Source organism: Pleurodeles waltl, chromosome 1_2, assembly GCF_031143425.1.
Source record: "Pleurodeles waltl isolate 20211129_DDA chromosome 1_2, aPleWal1.hap1.20221129, whole genome shotgun sequence".
NCBI lineage: Eukaryota > Metazoa > Chordata > Amphibia > Caudata > Salamandridae > Pleurodeles > Pleurodeles waltl.
In genome coordinates, this window is record NC_090437.1 from 157,972,183 (window position 1) to 157,991,336 (window position 19,154).

At 43.0% G+C, this 19,154-nt stretch overlaps 1 protein-coding gene across 14 annotated transcripts in view; it reads left to right on the forward strand.

Moving 5' to 3' along the window:
* The window catches only part of RUFY3 (RUN and FYVE domain containing 3), a 341,239-nt gene that overhangs the window by 167,125 nt on the left and 154,960 nt on the right, over positions 1-19,154 (forward strand). For all 14 annotated transcript variants that reach the window (XR_011204687.1, XM_069236852.1, XM_069236853.1 and 11 more), the window contains 4 exons: positions 4,593-4,716; positions 5,391-5,452; positions 7,335-7,400; positions 8,704-8,773. Coding sequence is in view for 13 of the 14 variants with exons in the window: in XM_069236852.1 (XP_069092953.1) it covers positions 4,593-4,716; positions 5,391-5,452; positions 7,335-7,400; positions 8,704-8,773 (322 nt within the window). In the remaining variant the exon portion in view is untranslated. The remainder of the gene's footprint in view (positions 1-4,592; positions 4,717-5,390; positions 5,453-7,334; positions 7,401-8,703; positions 8,774-19,154) is intronic.

A 19,154-nucleotide genomic window follows, 5' to 3' on the forward strand; every position in this document is an offset into this window, starting at 1 on the left:
CCTGCTAGCACAAAAAATGTGGCATTGGGCAATTCACAACCAAATTCGCCTAATTGCACAGTTTATACCAGGGATACAAAATCAACTCGCAGACAATCTCTCTCGAGATCACCAACAGGTCCACGAATGGGAAATTCACCCCCAAATTCTGAACACTTATTTCAAACTCTGGGGAACACCTCAGATAGACTTGTTTGCGACAAGGGAGAACGCAAAATGCCAAAACTTCGCATCCAGATACCCACACAAACAATCCCAAGGCAATGCCCTATGGATGAACTGGTCAGGGATATTTGCTTACGCTTTTCCTCCTCTCCCTCTCCTTCCTTACCTGGTAAACAAACTCAGTCAAAGCAAACTCAAACTCATATTGATAGCACCAACTTGGGCAAGGCAACCCTGGTACACAACGCTGCTAGACCTATCAGTGGTACCCTGCATCAAATTGCCCAACAGGCCAGATCTGTTGACACAGCACAACCAAAAGATCAGACACCCAGATCCAGCATCGCTGAATCTAGCAATCTGGCTCCTGAAATCCTAGAATTCGGGCACTTACAACTTACCCAAGAATGTATGGAAGTCATAAAACAAGCCAGAAGGCCATCCACCAGGCACTGCTATGCAAGTAAATGGAAGAGGTTTGTTTGCTACTGCCATATTAATCAAATACAACCATTACACACAACTCCAGAACAGGTAGTGGGTTACTTGCTTCACTTACAAAAATCTAACCTAGCTTTCTCTTCCATTAAGATTCACCTTGCAGCAATATCTGCATACCTGCAAACTACCTATTCAACTTCCCTATATAGGATACCAGTCATTAAAGCATTCATGGAGGGCCTTAGGAGAATTATACCACCAAGAACACCACCTGTTCCTTCATGGAACCTAAATGTTGTCCTAACTAGACTTATGGGTCCACCTTTTGAACCCATGCACTCCTGCGACATACAGTTCCTAACCTGGAAGGTGGCATTTCTCATCGCCATTACTTCCCTAAGAAGAGTAAGCGAGATTCAGGCGTTTACTATACAGGAACCTTTTATACAACTACACAAAAATAAAGTCGTCCTAAGAACCAATCCTAAATTTTTGCCAAAGGTTATTTCACCGTTCCATCTAAATCAAACAGTGGAACTTCCAGTGTTCTTTCCACAGCCAGATACCGTAGCTGAAAGGGCACTACATACATTAGATGTCAAAAGAGCATTAATGTATTACATTGACAGAACAAAAAACATCAGAAAGACTAAACAACTCTTTATTGCATTTCAAAAACCTCACGCAGGAAACCCAATTTCAAAACAAGGTATAGCCAGATGGATAGTTAAATGCATCCAAATCTGCTACCTTAAAGCTAAACGACAGCTGCCCATTACACCAAGGGCACACTCAACCAGAAAGAAAGGTGCTACCATGGCCTTTCTAGGAAACATCCCAATGCAAGAAATATGTAAGGCAGCCACATGGTCTACGCCTCACACATTCACCAAGCACTACTGTGTAGACGTGTTATCCGCACAACAAGCCACAGTAGGTCAAGCCGTATTAAGGACATTATTTCAGACTACTTCCACTCCTACAGGCTGATCCACCGCTTTTGGGGAAATAACTGCTTACTAGTCTATGCAGAACATGCGTATCTACAGCGACAGATGCCATCGAACTGAAAATGTCACTTACCCAGTGTACATCTGTTCGTGGCATCAGTCGCAGTAGATTTGCATGTGCCCACCCGCCTCCCCGGGAGCCTGTAGCAGTTTGGAAGTTACCTTCATTTATTTATATATGTATCATCTCAACCTTAAATAGGTGCATACTTAGTCACTCCATTGCATGGGCACTATTACTACAATTCAACTCCTACCTCACCCTCTGCGGGGAAAAACAATCGAGGATAGAGTCGACGCCCATGCGCAATGGAGACAAAAGGAGGAGTCACTCGGTCCCGTGACTCGAAAGGCTTCTTCGAAGAAAAACAACTTGTAACACTCCGGCCCAACACCAGATGGCGAGCTATTGCAGAACATGCGAATCTACTGCGACTGATGCCACGAACAGATGTACACTGGGTAAGTGACATTTTCATTACCCAGTGTACATCTGTTCGTGGCATTAGTCGCTGCAGATTCACATGTACCCTCCCACCTCCCCGGGAAGCCTGTAGCCGTTTAGAAGTAGATCATAAATCTTAAACATCTGAACATTTGTAAATAATTATTAGAAACTCTTAACGTACATACATATTCACTCCATTGCATGGGCACTATTTATACCAAACAACTCCATCCTCACCCTCTGCGGGGAAAACAATCTAAGATGGAGTCGACGCCCATGCGCAATGGAGCCGAGGAGGGAGGAGTCCTTCGGTCCCGTGGCCAAAAAGACTTCTTCGAAGAAAAACAACTTGTAATACTCCGAGCCCAACACCAGGCAGCGGACTGTGCCAAACATGTGAATCTGCAGCGACTAATGCCACGAACAGATGTACACTGGGTAAGTGACATTTTCAATATATATATATATATATATATATATATATATATATATATATATATATATATATATATATATATATGTATATATATATATATATATATATATATATGTATGTACAAATGTTTTTAACTTAAACGACTACTGGCTCCCGGGGAGGTGGGAGGGTGCATGTGAATCTGTAGCGGAACATGTCACAAACAGATGTACACTGGATAAGTGACATTTTCCGTTCGGTGGCATGTGTAGCTGTAGATACACATGCTGTGCATAGACAACAAAGCAGTTTGTCCTCCCATAAAAAAAAAAATAGCGGTGCTCGGCCTGTAGGAGTTGAAGTTGTTTGAAATAATGTTCTGAGTACAGCTTGACCTCCTGTGGCTTGTTGTCTTTCTAAAACATCTACACAGTAGTGTTTAGTGAATGTATGTGGTGTTGACCATGTAGCTGCTTTGCATATTTCAGCCTTTGGTATATTTCCTAAAAAGCCATTGTAGTAACTTTTTCCCTTATAGAATGTGCTTTAGGAGTAACTAAGAGTTGTCTTTTGGCTTTAACGTAGCATGTTTGGATGCATCTTACAGTCCATCTTGCCAACCCTTGTTTTGATATGGGGTTACCTGTATGAGGTTTTTGGAAAGCTACAAACAGTTATTTAGTCTTTCTGAATGGTTTTGTTCTGTCTATATAGTACATTAGAGCTCTTTTAATGTCTAATGTATGTAGAGCTCTTTCTGCCACAGACTCTGGCTGTGGGAAGAAGACTGGTAGTTCCACTGTTTGATTTATATGAAAAGGGGAGACCGCTTTTTGCAAAAATTTGGGGTTTGTTCTTAGTACAACTTTATGCTTGTGTACCTGTAAGAACGGTTCTTCAATAGTGACGGTTTGTATTTCGCTTACTCTTCGTAAAGACGTAATTGCAACTAGGAAGGCAACCTTCCATGTTAAGAATTGAATTTGGGTGCAGTGTTGGGCCACTTTAATGAAGTGCCTTGAAAAGGAGGGGGAGGAGTTTCAATTGTTCTTGTTTGTGTATGGAGAGTGAGTGTAACTCATTCAGGTGTGGAAGGTTGAGTGTGATTCTGGCCACTGAGTTCTGAATGGTCTGCAGCGTTTTGGTGCGTTTTGTTTATCTTGGCTTAGAGGGTATTCCCATAGTCCAGTTTACTTGTGACAGGGGCGTATGTAGTTTTTTCTGGGTGCAGATTGAGAGCCATTTGAACATTTTCCACATTATCTTCAGGGTATGGAAGCTTGAAGTGGTGACTGTGTTGACTTGGGTAATCATGTCAGGTTTGCGGTCAAGGACGATAGCAATGTTCTTGCCATGAGTGTTGGAGGTGGGTGTCTGTCCTAGCTCTGTTAGCCACCAGGTGGAGCCCCACAGTGAAATGCGCTTCTTGAAGATCATGATTTCGGTGTTATTCAGACAGTTAGTCTTTATCCAGTGAGCGATTTCAATCATGCAGGCTTTAAACTTGATCTGGTTACTGGGCATCTTGTACGTGAGGGAGGGAATAGGTTCTGTGTTGTTGTGTCGGAGAGAAGGTTGATTTAAAAAGAGTAGATGATACAGGCTAGAGGAATTATCTATGCGTTGAAGCATGTCAGGCACATTGAGAATACTTGGGGAGCTCTGCCGACAAAGTTGCAGGCTTCCTTCAGGCTGACTGAGTGGGTTTAGTATGGAAGGGGCAGGTTAATCGGAGTGCATGTCCTTGTATTCAATATCGTATATGCATAGGATGAGGATGGATGTGGGAGACCATGTCAAATGCTGCAGAGAGTTCCAGGAGGATGAGGGCCACCTTGCCTTCTCTGTTTATAGTCAAGCTCATGTCATGCGTGGCGGCAGTGAGAGCAGTTTCTGTGCTGTGGTTTGGTCTGAAACCATATTGAGTGGTGTCAAGGAGTTGGTGGTCGTTGAGGTATTTAGTGAGGCATCTATTGATTTGCTCTAAGACTTTGGATGGGAATAGTAGCTGGGAGATTGGTCTGTTAGTCTTTAATGCAATCTCAAGCAAAAGCTCACTTGTTTTACTGTGAAGTCTGGTTACTGCATTAATCCCTTTGTTTGTCTTTCACAGTGAATTTTATGAACCCAATGCTTTAATGATGGAAGAAGAAGGTGCCATTATTGCCGGGCTCTTAGTCGGATTGAATGTCATTGATGCTAATTTCTGCATGAAAGGCGAAGACTTGGATTCGCAGGTACAGTTTGCAAGTGAGAGCATTTGGACGTTGGATGAACAATGTGATCCAAACATACGCTTGCTTGTTTTGTTTTTCTATTTTGATTAGATTTAAGTGGGTGCTCTGATGTTATGAGATAGATAGTATGCATCTTAAAGGCATCACCATTTCATGTCATTAATCTCGTGGCCAGAATGTAGTATGGATAAATGCCTTTGATACAGTTAAATTTATGTGTGTGTCAAAAAAGAGTTAAGTGCACCACTTTGGAGGGTTTTGTCTCTGCAGGTAGCTATTTCTTCTCAAATGATGAGAATTCTCTTACCTGGAATCCCTTGATCAACCTGTGTTTTTGAGAGCTAAACCTTTTTATGCGTTTCTATTGGTTTATCTCAACAAAATTGGGATTTCTTTTCTTATCAGTCTTGTCTTCTGTCTGCATAAAGCATTAATTATGTGGCATTCAAATTTGATTACTTTAGTTAACCAATTACACAGAACAACCTCTCGTATACCGGGAAACAGATCTATACATGACATTTATTGATGGTCAAATCTTCTAACACATTTCTGGATTGTTGGCCGTAATCCCTTTGTCTGTAAAGTCAGTAATATGGTTAAACGCTTCATGGATGAGTGAATAACACTGATAGAATTATAATAATGGTAAAATCTTTACGTTTCTACGACAGGTGGGAGTCATAGATTTTTCTATGTACTTGAAAGACGGAAGCATAGCGAAAGGCAGTGAAGGGTGAGTTCTACCTGTGTATTTCTGTCCCATGGAGTTGGTTTCATAGTGAAAATTAACAAGTAGATGTGACGGAAGCACCAGTTTCTGTATCAGTTGCGTGGGTACTGATTTCGCATGTTCATTTCTGCAAGCATGTGTGCATGGCCGTGCAAGCCACGGTCTGGTTTTCTGCCACTAAAAGCGTGACCGAGCCAAAGCATCCTCTCTGTTTAAGTAAAGGTATGCAGCAAAACAATCACAGTTGTTAATTCCTTGAGTAGCTGAAGCGGTATTGCAAACACTTTAAACTCTGTTTCATATGAGGTTGCATCACAAGACCTTTCTCCCCAAGGATATCATAAGAAGTCAAATTACAGTAGTTGAACCTGTTGAATTATTTGAAAGTGTATAGAAATCCTACAACTAAGGGATGGAAAATCTCGAAAAATCTTAAAGCAAGCATGGGAGTTCAAGAAGAAGCATATGATTTACACTTAAGTTGTCAGGTGGTTACTAAATTATTCTGTCATATATTTTCTAGCGACTGTGTGGCCGTTTGTTACATGTTTTTTCCACCAGGGAGAGGGAGGTATGCAAAAAAAAAATCTACTCTCTTGGGAAAGCTAGGAAGCCAAGGTGACCATGGATAACCTGGGTCTGACCCCCGGTTGGGTTCAGATGTGGCCCAATAATACATTCTAGCGGCATGAACAGCACAGCACATGCTGCATTGTGAAAAGCTATAAAAAGTCACTGGAGGTCCTGTGGGAACGGAGGCAGCCCTGGGATTGTTTATTGCTGTTTGAGTTTAGCACTGCATGGTAAAAATAGGATCTGCTACAGGCATCAGAAACACCTAGGAAGACATAAGAATGTGCGTTTAGCTTTATTCTCAGGAGGCTCAACTTTTTGACCTGCATTCCTTTGCAACCCTGCTTTTCTGTATTTGTTTTCAAGTGATGGTGCAAAGCTTGAAAGCATTTAATTTCCCCGACATAGGTCTATTCTGATCTGTCAACCTGGATCCGGATTTCAACTTGGAGGTTGATTTGGAGTACATCTTGCCCCCTACAGTCGAACTTGGTTTTTGACATTTCACACACTCGCTCAGTGAATCAAAAAAATCCATCTTCATAATTTTCACGCATGGAGCACAGGAAGACAGATGTCATAATTGAAAAATAATGGAGCATAACTAGCAGTATTCTTAGTTTCCGTTGCATGCACAGCAGCTAATGAGTTTAACAAGGTTGAACACCTCACTGACTCCACTGTCTTTCTTCATTTAAAAAAAAAAAAAGGGAAAAACAATCTTTAAAGGCCCAAGTGAATTATTATTTCAAATAATATGACCTACATGCTGTTCTTATTATAACTGGTGTGATAAGCATTTGCGGGGTAGCTTTTCACCTTTTTCCACAAAGCTGTTAGCCAGCATGATAAGATACTAGAGAGGAAGAACCACTTGGCCATCAGACCAAATCCCTCTTGATGCCAGACTCTGAAAATGAGCCAAACAGCCCATCAAGCAATAACATTTACAGTAAATATTTCAGACCATAAGAAGCTGACCAAAACCTGAGGTAACAACTTTTACTAAGAAACTCCCCAGTAAATACCTTAATATAGAAAACAGATAGAAAGAATGTTTTGTTGACATGTCTGACCATAAAGCAAGTCAGTGGATCACTTCTGAAGTGTTGTTAATAGTAAAATGTAATTATACTATACAGTGCCCTAGACATGTAATTTTACTGATGTGTAATTACTTGCGACAAACATTACAGAAATATTTTTGAGAGTGAATTGTTTCAGCACATGCAGTTTTATGTTCCACAAAGTTATTTAACAAACATAACCAAAAAATAAGGTGAGTTCTCAAGGTATGCTTTTTATTTTACAGTGATGGGCAAATTACGGCCATTCTTGACCAAAAGAATTATGTAGAGGAACTTAACAGACAATTAAGGTAAGTTGTAGTTTACATTGTTTTGTTGGACAGGCCATTTTAATATTTTTTTTACTGTGGAGTCTAACATGCGATCCACCAAAATGAACGTAATCCTACAGAATAAGAATTTCAAACTGTGGTTGCAAACTATGGCAATAGATGATGAGCCAGCAGTACAAGATAAACCATCTCTTGCCACTAACGCTGAATCTTTTGGCTTTTGTCTTGGACTCCTTCCTGTCCTTTAAGAACTATTCAGGCTAGTTAGAAAGCAGAGACTGCCTGGCATCAAATACCCCTTCAATGCAGGATGAAATCATTATGCTTGACAAATACCTTCTGCTGTCCAGAGGAAGACCCCATATTGTCCTATGTCATCACTGCCTTCCTGACTCAATCCACTTAAAGACACCTTTCAATCAGTAGCCCGACGAATAACAAAGAATGAAAATTTGACCATATCATCCCAACTGTGGAATCTTCCTGGGCCCCCACTACTTGCTCCCAACAGACACAAATCCTTGTGAATCACATGTGTTGTAATACACTCACAGAAACATGGTTATTTAGCAAATAAACTCTCCTTCATGCGCCAATATTGTAAAATGTATGCATCAACCATTGATTTAAATCACTTCATAAACGAGTAAAGAATAAAGAAAAAAACATGGAAATAAGTATAGGACCGCTCTGGAAGAACGTTCCTGACATCTAAGATGGTTTCCGTCTCACTTAGTCTTCAAAAAGAAATATGAGGCCTTTATTTTTTTTTTTTTTACCCTAATCATCACTAATACGGTTTTACCAGCGTTACTATATAAGGTCTGAAAAGTCTGCACATTTTGTGTCTCCAAAACCACACAGATGTTCTGACCAACGTAATTAATGTTGCTGTGTGGTCTTGTTACTCCTCCCTCCTGGAGCCAACCAACTCTTGCATTATTTTAATAGATGTCTCCCATGCTTCTGTTCCCTGTCAGTAACTACATCTAATTCCCCATTTTATGTAAGTCATTCCTCTTCCCATAGTGTTATATCTACACTTGAAAATATGCTCCTAAATACTATAAATATATACAGTCAGTCTATTTGTTTTCAGTTATTAGTGTTCAGGGCTTTTATACAGCGTATGTGTTGTTTGCTTTCAGAAGCTCCTGAATGATCATGTGGACTCTTTTAGTTTTACTGCACTTTCATTTGTATGGTTGTTCACCATCTTCTTTAGTCATCAATCGCAACATGGGAACTGTTTTTTGTATGTGGCATGATATCTGGATTAGGAAATTAAAAAAAAAAAGTAATGTTTTCCTTTTTTTGACAGTGCTACTGTGAATAACCTTCAGGCCAAGGTGGATGCTTTAGAAAAATCAAACACCAAACTGACTGAAGAGGTAAATGGAACATTAATGGCACAATATCGCTACTATGGATTTGTTAAAAAAACAAAAAACAAAAAAAAAAGATTAACTTGGTGTTAAAATTCACCTATAAAAAATCTTTCATGTTAAAATTGGGTTTCAAAATGTAGCTTTCTTCGTTACTTGTGGCAATCGAGTTCTGTATGTTTGGGAGCATATATTCTCAGAGCCAGTGTTCAACTTTTTCCCTGTAGTTTTCCCACCAGCAGTGGGTAGTACCTTGTTTTATTTACTTCCACTGGTATGTAGCTTACATCTATTTTGTTTGCAAAAGTTTTGTGCACTGCATTCTATTGCCCATACAACTGAGAAATCTAATGACCGCTTTCTAGAATGGCCTCTGAATTTTCATGGGTAAGGTAATATCTGTTGCATGCAGCAAATCGGTTATGGAGAACTCATTTATTTTGTCTCCTGTTTGTTACGCATACATTATTGTGTATTGTTGATTGTAGACTTATCTTTCCATTCAAACCTGCAAAACCTGCTATAAAGATTTTCAAAAAGAGTATGTTAGACTCCTATAGTATCCTGTATGAAACAGAGAGTACTCCAGTGCACATTTGTTGATAAACCCAGCTGGTGTTTTGTGTCTTTAACTGTTTATTCCCTTACTGGTTAGATACTTTTCTGTAAACCTTCCTGTATGCTGTGAGATGAAATCCATAAGTTCATGCCTGTCATTTGTATTTGAGAATTTCTTTTACTTTGCAGCTCATAGTTTTCAGCAAAAGCTTAGAATTGAAAGAAATTGGCTTAAATAATAAATGAGTACTAAGGTTCAACAATAACTGTACACCTTAGGTAAATGTTGATGCAAAATGTGTGATTTGTTGGTGTGAGATTTGGCTACAGTTTTGCTGACTAACGTTTCTGCTTATTTGAGCTGCAGATTTGTATTTTCTATTTTACATCAGTCTCAAATCATTCAGGTTTACATTGTTTTGTATTGCCCATGAGCCATATTTATTTCTTCAGAGAGTTCAATTTGTCTTTTTGCTCTGGAAGACATTGTCAGAAAATCGTATTTCAGGGATTATTTAGCCTTTCCCCTCTGACTATCCTCAAAGTGGTCACTAACCCCTACATCAGTAATTTTTAATACTAAACCAGATCATCCCCCATTTGCTCTGTAATGAAGCATAGTATTTTGGGGCATATTTCTACATGGTCATGTAAGTGGGATCTTCTTCCATGTTGTGTTCATATGTCCATGATGTAAATTGTGCCTTCATAATTTTTCTGTCACTGATACTTGCCTAAGCAACGTGATCTGGTTTTGTAGTATAACTTTTCATATTCTCCTTGCACATTTGGGATCCTTTCGTAAGCCCTTCAGCATAGACGTTAAGCATGCTAAATTTGCCGATTAATTCTATTTTTCTAATATACACTAAGTATGTTGTAAAACCTTGATTCTTGCTTCTAGTAGGCTTAGAGGAAATGTTTAATATTTGGTGAAATTTTACATGAACTTCATAAAAATGTATTCTGTTACTAGGACATGGTCTTGTGTAGTTTTAACACACAGGAGACTGAGAAGATTAGCTAGAACTTGATCTCTGGCAGAAAGAATTTGTTCAAAATAAAGAGTACAGTGGTTTTATTGTCTATTCACTCTGCTGGAAGAACATATTTGAAGATCCTTGTGTATCCATTTTAGGGGGTTTCTTTTATAACAGACCTTAATCAGCTTTCTTGTTTATGTATGGTGTGAATACCTTAAAGTCCGTTTCTCACGCTGTCACGTCTGCATTCCTACTATCCAAAAGTGTGTAGTGAGTCTGGCTACAAGTACTCTTTCATCTGTGAAGCTAAATACCCTCACTCCTACTTTCATAGTGATTAATCCCGTCCATTTGAAATGGTATCTTCCAATAGCCTAGCTAAAATCAAAGTACATTTAGTCTGGTACAGTGCTTAGTAAGGTGTCTTTTTTTTTTTTTTTTTTTTTTTTTTTTTTTTAAAGAATAGCAGGTAGAAGCTTCTCAAATTAAACAAAAAACTCTGATAGACCGCTAGTTTGCCTTCTCTCCCTCAACCTTTCTTTACGCAGAGCTTAGTCTCTTAGTATATTATATATTTTATTATTCTTGGTTAATTTCAGTTAGCATCAGTCAATTATAGTATAAGACACATGCTCTCCTCTAATTTGGTCATTGTAGAAGGGACTTTAGCACACTAACTGATAGCTATTTAGGATTCTTTTACTGTGCACTCTCAGTATCTCTAGCGCAACATCATACATGTCAATATGGACTCTCTCTGGTCTTCATCTGGGTCTTAATCTTTTGCTTGTACTTTAATTACAACAGAGATATCTGCCAACTCACCATGCGGCTGTCTGGCTGAAGGTTCCCACTCTGATACCAAATCAGTGATGCAGCAGAGCCATAGGAGGACCAGTCTGTGAATTAGGTCATGTCAAGCAGGTGTATCTGATAGAGAATTCTAGTCGCAGATTCCTTACCTTAGAATTTTACTTAGCCTTCAGTCTGGATCCGGAGATTTTTCTTCAGCAGTACCCCTGTGTGCCGTTAGGTGGCATCTGTCATCTCTGCATCCATCGTCTGTATTGTGTGTGCTGTATATGATTTTGCAGGTCCTGTATTGGCCCCACACTTGCACGCTGATGTTGGTTCTTTTCTTTCTGTGCCAGCCAGCGCTGATCTGATAAGAGCTACCTCTCAGCCACTTTCTGATTTGCCTTTATTCAACTTTATGTCAAAGAACTTTGAGTGCTTACATTCCTGGTGCATCGAGGAGGTCTTCCCCTCAGAGTTTAAGCCCTGCGGATCCTGTCATCAGGCGATGTCTGTGACAGATCCCCACCTTGTGTGCTTGTGGTGTTTGGAGCATGACCACAACTTGAAGTAGTGCTCAGAGTGTTGGGCCTTGAATCCCAAAGCTTTGAGGGAGCGGTCCCTAAAGCTCCTGGTGTTCCAGTGCTTGGCTCTGCGTCGCTCCCATTCTCAGTTGCAAGGAAAGTCTTGAATAGTCGCAGGGCCCCCCTTCTTCATCATCATCCCATTCCAAGTCCTTGGAACGGTCGGGTAAGTCGAGGCATAAGAAGTCAAAGAAGCGCAAACGTTCTTGGACTTCACCCCATCCTTCGGCCATTGTGATGAGGGAAGGGGAGGGTTGTTGTTCGACATCTCTATAATATCAAAATAAGTGCACTGTTCCACAACAGAGAGAGAAACAAGAAAGATAATAGAGTTTAGAAGTGGCGGAGCTATATTAGATATTCTTTAGGAGTACCCTCAAGCACCCATTTGGGTGACAGGTATCATCATCGGGCTTGCTCCTCGCCAGACTGTTGCTGCAATGCCTGGCGGTCCACCCAGCATTTTGGGTGGCACTCAACCATTGTAAAATTGCTAACAACGAAGGTCTGGGAAAGAAACTAAATCAGAAACGGAGAGTGTAGAACAAGAGACAACAATCTAAAATTAGCTCTGAACCTAAACCACTGTTTTAATGCGATAGAAATAGGGTTAAGGCCAATATTAAAAACAAAAATGTAAGAGTGTTACTGAAAATAATGTATCATTACACTCAGTACGGTCAGTATAGTCGCCCATCCCATATTAGAGATTGGGCTCCCTAGGTCTGCGCTAGCATCAACCAAGGAAAACGAATGTGTTGAATCCTCAGTTCATCTGGGAACCTGCCCTCTGCTGCACGCCTGTAAACTGACTATACTGACCGATTGACTTAGACATATTGTGTCTCCGACTCTGTAAGTGACTGTATGTGCACTTGATAAATTACTGATACATAGGAGAAGTAGTTTGATAATCAAAGGCTTTTTTTCGTGGGTCCTGAAGAAGCGTCACTGGATCACTTTGTGACCAAGCATAGACGCGAAACATGTTGACCATGTAGGATTAGGTGAACTACCTTCCCTGATTATAGAGTGTAATGATACATTATTTTCAGTAACACTCTTACATTTTTGTTTTTAATATTGGCCTGAACCCTATTTCTATCGCATTAAAACAGTGGTTTAGGTTCAGAGCTAATTTTACATTGTTGTCTCTTGTTCTACACTCTCCTTTTCTGATTTAGTTTCTTTCCCAGACCTTCGTTGTTAGCAATTTTACAATGGTTGAGTGCCACCCAAAATGCTGGGTGGACCGCCAGGCATTGCAGCACCAGTCTGGCGAGGAGCAAGCCCGATGATGATACCTGTCACCCAAATGGGTGATTGAGGGTACTCCTAAAGAATATCTAGTATAGCTCCGCCACTTCTAAACTCTATTATCTTTCTTGTTTCTCTCTCTGTTGTGGAACAGTGCACTTATTTTGATAGTATAGGTTCATGTAGGGAGACTGTGCACTGGACCATTAATCTCCCAGTCCCCACTTTTGTTTATAGAGTTCGAGATCTCTATCCTCAGAGCCTCGTTTTGAACCGACTCTGCATCTGAGTTTCCTGGAACAGGAGCGGCCGCTGCCCAATTTAAGGAATTTTATGAGGCCTTGCACCTCATCTTTGGGCAGTGCGACTGCTGGACCGCTTTCGGGACCCCATGGGGTTGGCTGGGGCTCCCTCTGGTTCATCGCTGGCAGCTGCGGCCTCAGCTCCAGTGGGCTTCCATGCACCTGTTATGGGATCCGAACAGGTGCCAGTCACACCAGCTCGACCTTCCCCGATGCCGGTTCCAGTGTCGATGCACCTGATGCCACCCGTGCTCTCTGATGGTGTCGACCCCATCCCTATTGTCGACTGCAACACAGAGCCGGATCGGAATCGCCCAATGTCAACTCATACTTCGGCAAGGGCCTTGCCCCCTATGTCAGATCCTGACCCTATTTCCTATGGTTTGGGGGTACAGTGAGGGGTTGCTGGATCCTTTAGAATACCAGCTAGCAGATCCCATGGACTGGTGCATGAACCTGTGTGATACCAGTGGTCTGGACACTGGCATGCTTTTTCCCCCTTCTATGGCTACGGAGGAGAGAGCATCCTACTCAATGGTGGTGCGAAGAGTGGCCAAGGTCCTGGGCCCCAAGCTGTTTTGGTGGCAGTCAGGACTAACGTCCTGACAAGGTGCTTCAGCGTGGGGCCTCCTCTTCCGAAACCCTTTTGTCCTGGTGTCCTGCTGGAGACTGTGTCGAAAACCAGCACAGAGGCTCCTGTGAACAGGACCATCGCCCGGCACAGTAGACCTGCTCTACATGACCCAGTGTCCCTGATGCAACACCCAACCCGAGAGATTGGTTATCCAAGCCTCCACGTCCCTTGGCACATTTCCTTCATTACCTCTGGATAGGGAAACCAAGAGGCTGGACCAGCTTGGGAAGAAGATTTTTCCTTCTTCATGTCTGGCATTGTGGTCCATGAACACCGCATAACTTTTGGACCGTTACACCCACACTTCATGGGAAACCGTTCCGGGAGTGCCACCTCAGGTCCTTGTGGAGGCTTGGTCATTCTCTCTCAAGTTGTTGCTGATGGGAGCAATGCATCAAAGTTCACAAATCAATATGGGTTGGATACGACCATCTCACTAGGCAGATCGGTTGTATCAACGGTGGCCTTGCGGCACCATGCTTGGTTGAGGACATCTGGCTGATGTCTAAGCCAACCTTACGTATATATGCCCTTTGGTGGCACCCGTCTCTTCAGAGACAAAGCAGACTCAGTGCTCTAGCGCTTTAAGGAGTCCCGAGCTACGGCCAGGTCCTTAGGTCTTGCAGCACTCCCTCACCCACCTCAGTCTGCTTTTCACCCCTTTCATGGCTACAGAAGGGATGTTCAACCACATCCGTTCCCCTACTGCCACCGTGCTGCGCATGCTGCCCAGCCTATGTGTGGCCGGGGACATGGGAATCACCATGCTCGTTGATCAGGGAGTCGGCAGTCTAGCCAGTCCAACTGCCATCCATCCCCTAACCCTCTCTACTGTGACCTTCAAACCTTCCTAATCTGATGCTTCCCCACCAGAAACAACTCGGAGCCAGGATTTGCCATCACCTGCCCCGTTGGAAGTCCATCATGTCCTATAGGTGGGTTTTTCAAATAGTCAGAATGGGTTATTCCCTACCCTTCGAGACTACCCCTCCATCCATGCCACCATCCTTTGATCGAATGACCTGGCACTTCTCCACGAGGAAGTTACAGTTCTCTTAGCCAAGGATGCCACAGAGAGGGTCCCTGTGCCAGAAGTAGGTCATGGTTGTTATTCCTTCTACTTCCTGGTACCCAAAAAGGACAAGGGCCTCCTCCCTATCCTAGACCTTTGGCCCCTCCGTCTCTTCCACAGAAAAGAGAAGTACAAAATGCTCACTCTGGGTTAGGTCTTATCTGTCTTGGACCCAGGAGACTGAATGGTAGTGGTGGACTTGAGGATGCTTAATTTTATGTCCCCGTCCTGCCTAACAACTTACTTGTAGTTCACGGTAGGACATGAGCACTTTCAGTTTACCGTGCCCCTCTTCGGCCTTACCAGCGCCCCTTGGGTGTTCACCAAGGTGATGGCGGTGGTCACAGCTTATCTGCCCAGGTCAGGAGTTTGTATTCCCCTACCTCGATGACTGTTGAAGGCGGGTTCACCTCAGGCTGTCATCTCCAGACGACTGAGAACCTCCTGCATTCTCTGGGGTTCACTATAAACGTGCCAAAGTCACACCTGAGTCCCTCTTAGGGTCTCCTTTTCATCAGAGCTGTTCTGGACACTGTGCGGTTTCAGGCTTATCCTCCAGAGCGGCGAGTCCAGCATATTCAGGCTATGATATTGATGTTTCAGCATCTATCCTGGGTTTTGATGAGAATGACTGAGGCTGCTGGGCCTCATGGCCTCCTTCATCCTGCTGGTGACACATGCTAGATGGCGTACTCAGGCTCTGAGTGGGATCTAAAGTTCCAGTGGGTGCAGCATTAGGGGAATCTCTCTGACATGGTCCAGCTCTCGGAGGGAGCTGCGCAAGGTCTGCAGTGGTGGCTAATTAACTGCAGTTGGGTGAGAGTAAAATCCCTCTGCCTTCCCCAACCAGATCTGACAGTAGTGACAGATGAGTCACTCCAGGGATGGGGCGGCCACACGGGAAAGGCAGAGATCAGAGTCATCTGTCTCTGGCAGAGTTGGGCTCCACATCAGTCTTTTGGATCCCCGGGAGATCAGGCTGGCATTGAAAGCATTCCTTCCCTCTCTCAAAGGGGAAGTAGTGCAGGTGTTCACGGACAACACCACTGCCATGTGGTACTTCAACAAGCAGGCTGGGGTGGGATCATCGACCCTTTGTCAGGAGGCTCTGCGCCACTAGACATGGCTGGAACATCAGGGCTGCTCCATGGTGGTTCAACATCTGGCAGGCTCTCTGAAAGCCAGAGCGGACAAATTCAGCCTACAATTCCTAGTCTATCATGAATGGCGTCTTCATACGGAGATGGCGCAAGGTCTCTTTCAGCAGTGGGCAGAGCCTTGGGTAGATCAGTTTGCCTCAGCAGAGAATGTGCAATGTCAGTAGTTTTGCGCATTGGAGTTTCCAATGCAGCACTCGCTCTGCAGCGCTTTTCGCTGTGAGTGGAGTTCACGCCTCCTGTATGCCTTTTGGCCCATACCACTTCTGTCCAGAGTTTTCAGGAAGCTCAAGAACATCCGGCCCAAGTAACCCTTGTGGCTCCGGACTGGGCATGAAGAGTCTGGTATCCAGAGCTGTTGAGCATGGCTATCGATCCTCTGATCAGACTGCCCCTTCAGAAGGATCTTCTGTCGCAGCAGCACCGGACGGTTCTCCACCCGTACCTGTCCAGCCACCGCCTTCTTGCATGGAGGTTGAGCAGCAGCAGCTGACTGCTTTTAACCTTCCGCCCAAAGTCTGTAATGTTATCTTGGCAGCCAGATGTCCCTCCACCAAAATGATATACTCCTTTTGTTGAAAGAAATTTGTGACATGGTGCACGGACAAGTCTGACCCCTCTCTGCCCCTCTCGCTGAGGTCCTTTTGTTCATACTTTGGCCCAGCAGGGCTCTTCTTTGGGCACTCTCAAATGTTATCTATCAGCTTTCTCTGCATTTTTTAGATTACCTGCTCAACCCTTTTTAAGTCCCCAATTGTTAATAGGTTCCTTTAGGGCCTTTCCCGCATGTTTCCTCCATTGCCTTTCATAATGGCCCAATGGGTTTTAAATTTGGATCTGACCTTTCTTATGTGCCCTCCTTTTGAACTGCTCCATCGTTGTTCTGTAAGGCTTCTGACATTAAAAGCCTTCCATGTGGTCATTACTTCTGCTTGCAGGATGAGTGTGCTGCAGGCATTGTCATCTCAGCCCCCCTACGTCACCATCTATCCTGATAAAGTAGTGGTTTGCACTAGAGCGTCTTTGCTCTCTAAGGTAGTTACACTCTTTCATGTAGGCCAATCCATCACCTTGCCTACCTTTTATGCCCCTCCACATCCTTCTAAGGTAGAGGAGAGAGTCCACTGCCTGGACCCAAAAAGAGCTTTGGCATTCTATCTTGATCGCACCAAAGAGCTCCGAGTGGATGATCAACTCTTTGTGGGTTATATGGGTGCAAAGAAGGGCCGGGCAGTGCGGGGAAAAAAAATATCTCCAGATGGGTTGTTCTCTGCATTAAGTTCTGCTACGCATTGGCTAAAAGGCAACCCTTGGAGGCTTTGTACGGTCACTCTACCAGAACAGGAGCTGCAATCACTGTTGCAACCATTGCATTAGCACATGTCTGTACATCTGTCAGGCAGCTACATGGGCCTTCCTGCACATGTTTACTAAAACTACTGCCTGGACAGTTAGGTCCGTTGTTTTGTCCTTTCGGTCCCGTAGAACTTCGTAGTATGATCTTGGTTCGCAGACCCACCTCCAAGAATGGTATTGCTTTGGTATCTATTCTAAGATAAGGAATCTGCAACTAGAAGTCTCTATCAGATGAAGAAGTTACTTACCTTCTGTAACGCATTATCTGCTAGAGACATATTCTAGTTACAGATTCCTTACCCACCCACCCATTCTCTCCACTGTGTGAACAGATTTCTAGGGACAGGGACTTCCCTGTCAGGGCCTTAGTTTTTACACACCAATAGTCAGTCTTCTTCATGGCTTTGTGCTTCTGGCGTGGAAGGTTGTTAAAAGAAACTGACATCAGTGCGCTGGGGTGGCACCTATATAGGACCCGAGACGTCCTATCCGGCGCACATGACGGCAGCAATGGACATGGAGCCGACCGACACCACCTAATGGCGCACATGAGGTACTGCCCATGAAAAATTTCCGGATCCAGACTGACACATGGGGGAGGTTCTAAGGTAAGGGGTCTGCAACTAGACAATGTCTCTACCAGATAAGGCATTACCGAAGGTAAGTAACTTGGTCACTACGATGCAAACCTAGTATAGATTATTTGCAGAGATTATAGTATCTAGTGCTGTATTGCTATAAGTATGACCTCACAGCACTATTTTTATATAGACATATGATTTCTCTTCACCATTACACGCTTAAGGATCAAAAGAAGTATTGTCTTTGTTTTAGTAGATGTTATACATCAATTTTTGAGAGAATTGATTTGATGGGAAGAGCAGATTCTTGTTGCAGTTAGGATGCAAATCTACTTAACTCCACACTCTTGAGCTCACTTTTCAGTAGTTTTCTGAAGTGAAGGGTGTAGATACTTTAACAACTGTATTGTTCCTCTTCAGAAAATTACATGGAGCTCACCATGGAGATGTACTACTTTCCTGCAGCTACTCGTCAGGAGAAAGTAGGAAATTATCAGGACAAGTATATTTAACTTGCATGCATTATTAACCACCTTTTTCGGGATTTGTTCAATACAGGGCAAACCATCACTTAATTTATTTTCATTTGAGGCTGTTTTTACGGGCACAACAAACCTAGACACAAAGTCAAAAAGACCGCGCTATAGCTTCTTTATGCTTGGAGGTATTTTTGGATGAGGGATATCTTGCCCTCACTTATTCAGTAGTGGCACCATTTTAGTTGTCCATTCCTGGATTCCAACATAGGATAAAATTGATCTTTTGAAGAAAGACCCATTATTTTGCGCTCATTCATTTTTTGGTGAATGCTAAGAATAACATTGCAGATGTTGAGTGCTGTGCAAGAACCCTCAGCTTGAAGTACAACCCATTGCACTGATATCAGCATTTTTAAACCATCAACAACTGGCATATTATGCTTGCGCTAGTCAGACGAAGCATACGCCTATCCTCACTGTCCTTGAGACTCCTGTAGGAAGATACCTTCTTCTGTATCTTCAGGCTTGGGAATTCGCCCCCAGGGATTGGTCAGTGTGGGCCTTAGCACTGAGGGTTAATGTGTTTTTTCCAGGACACTGTTTCTGTGTTGCACGACTTTGTGGCATCC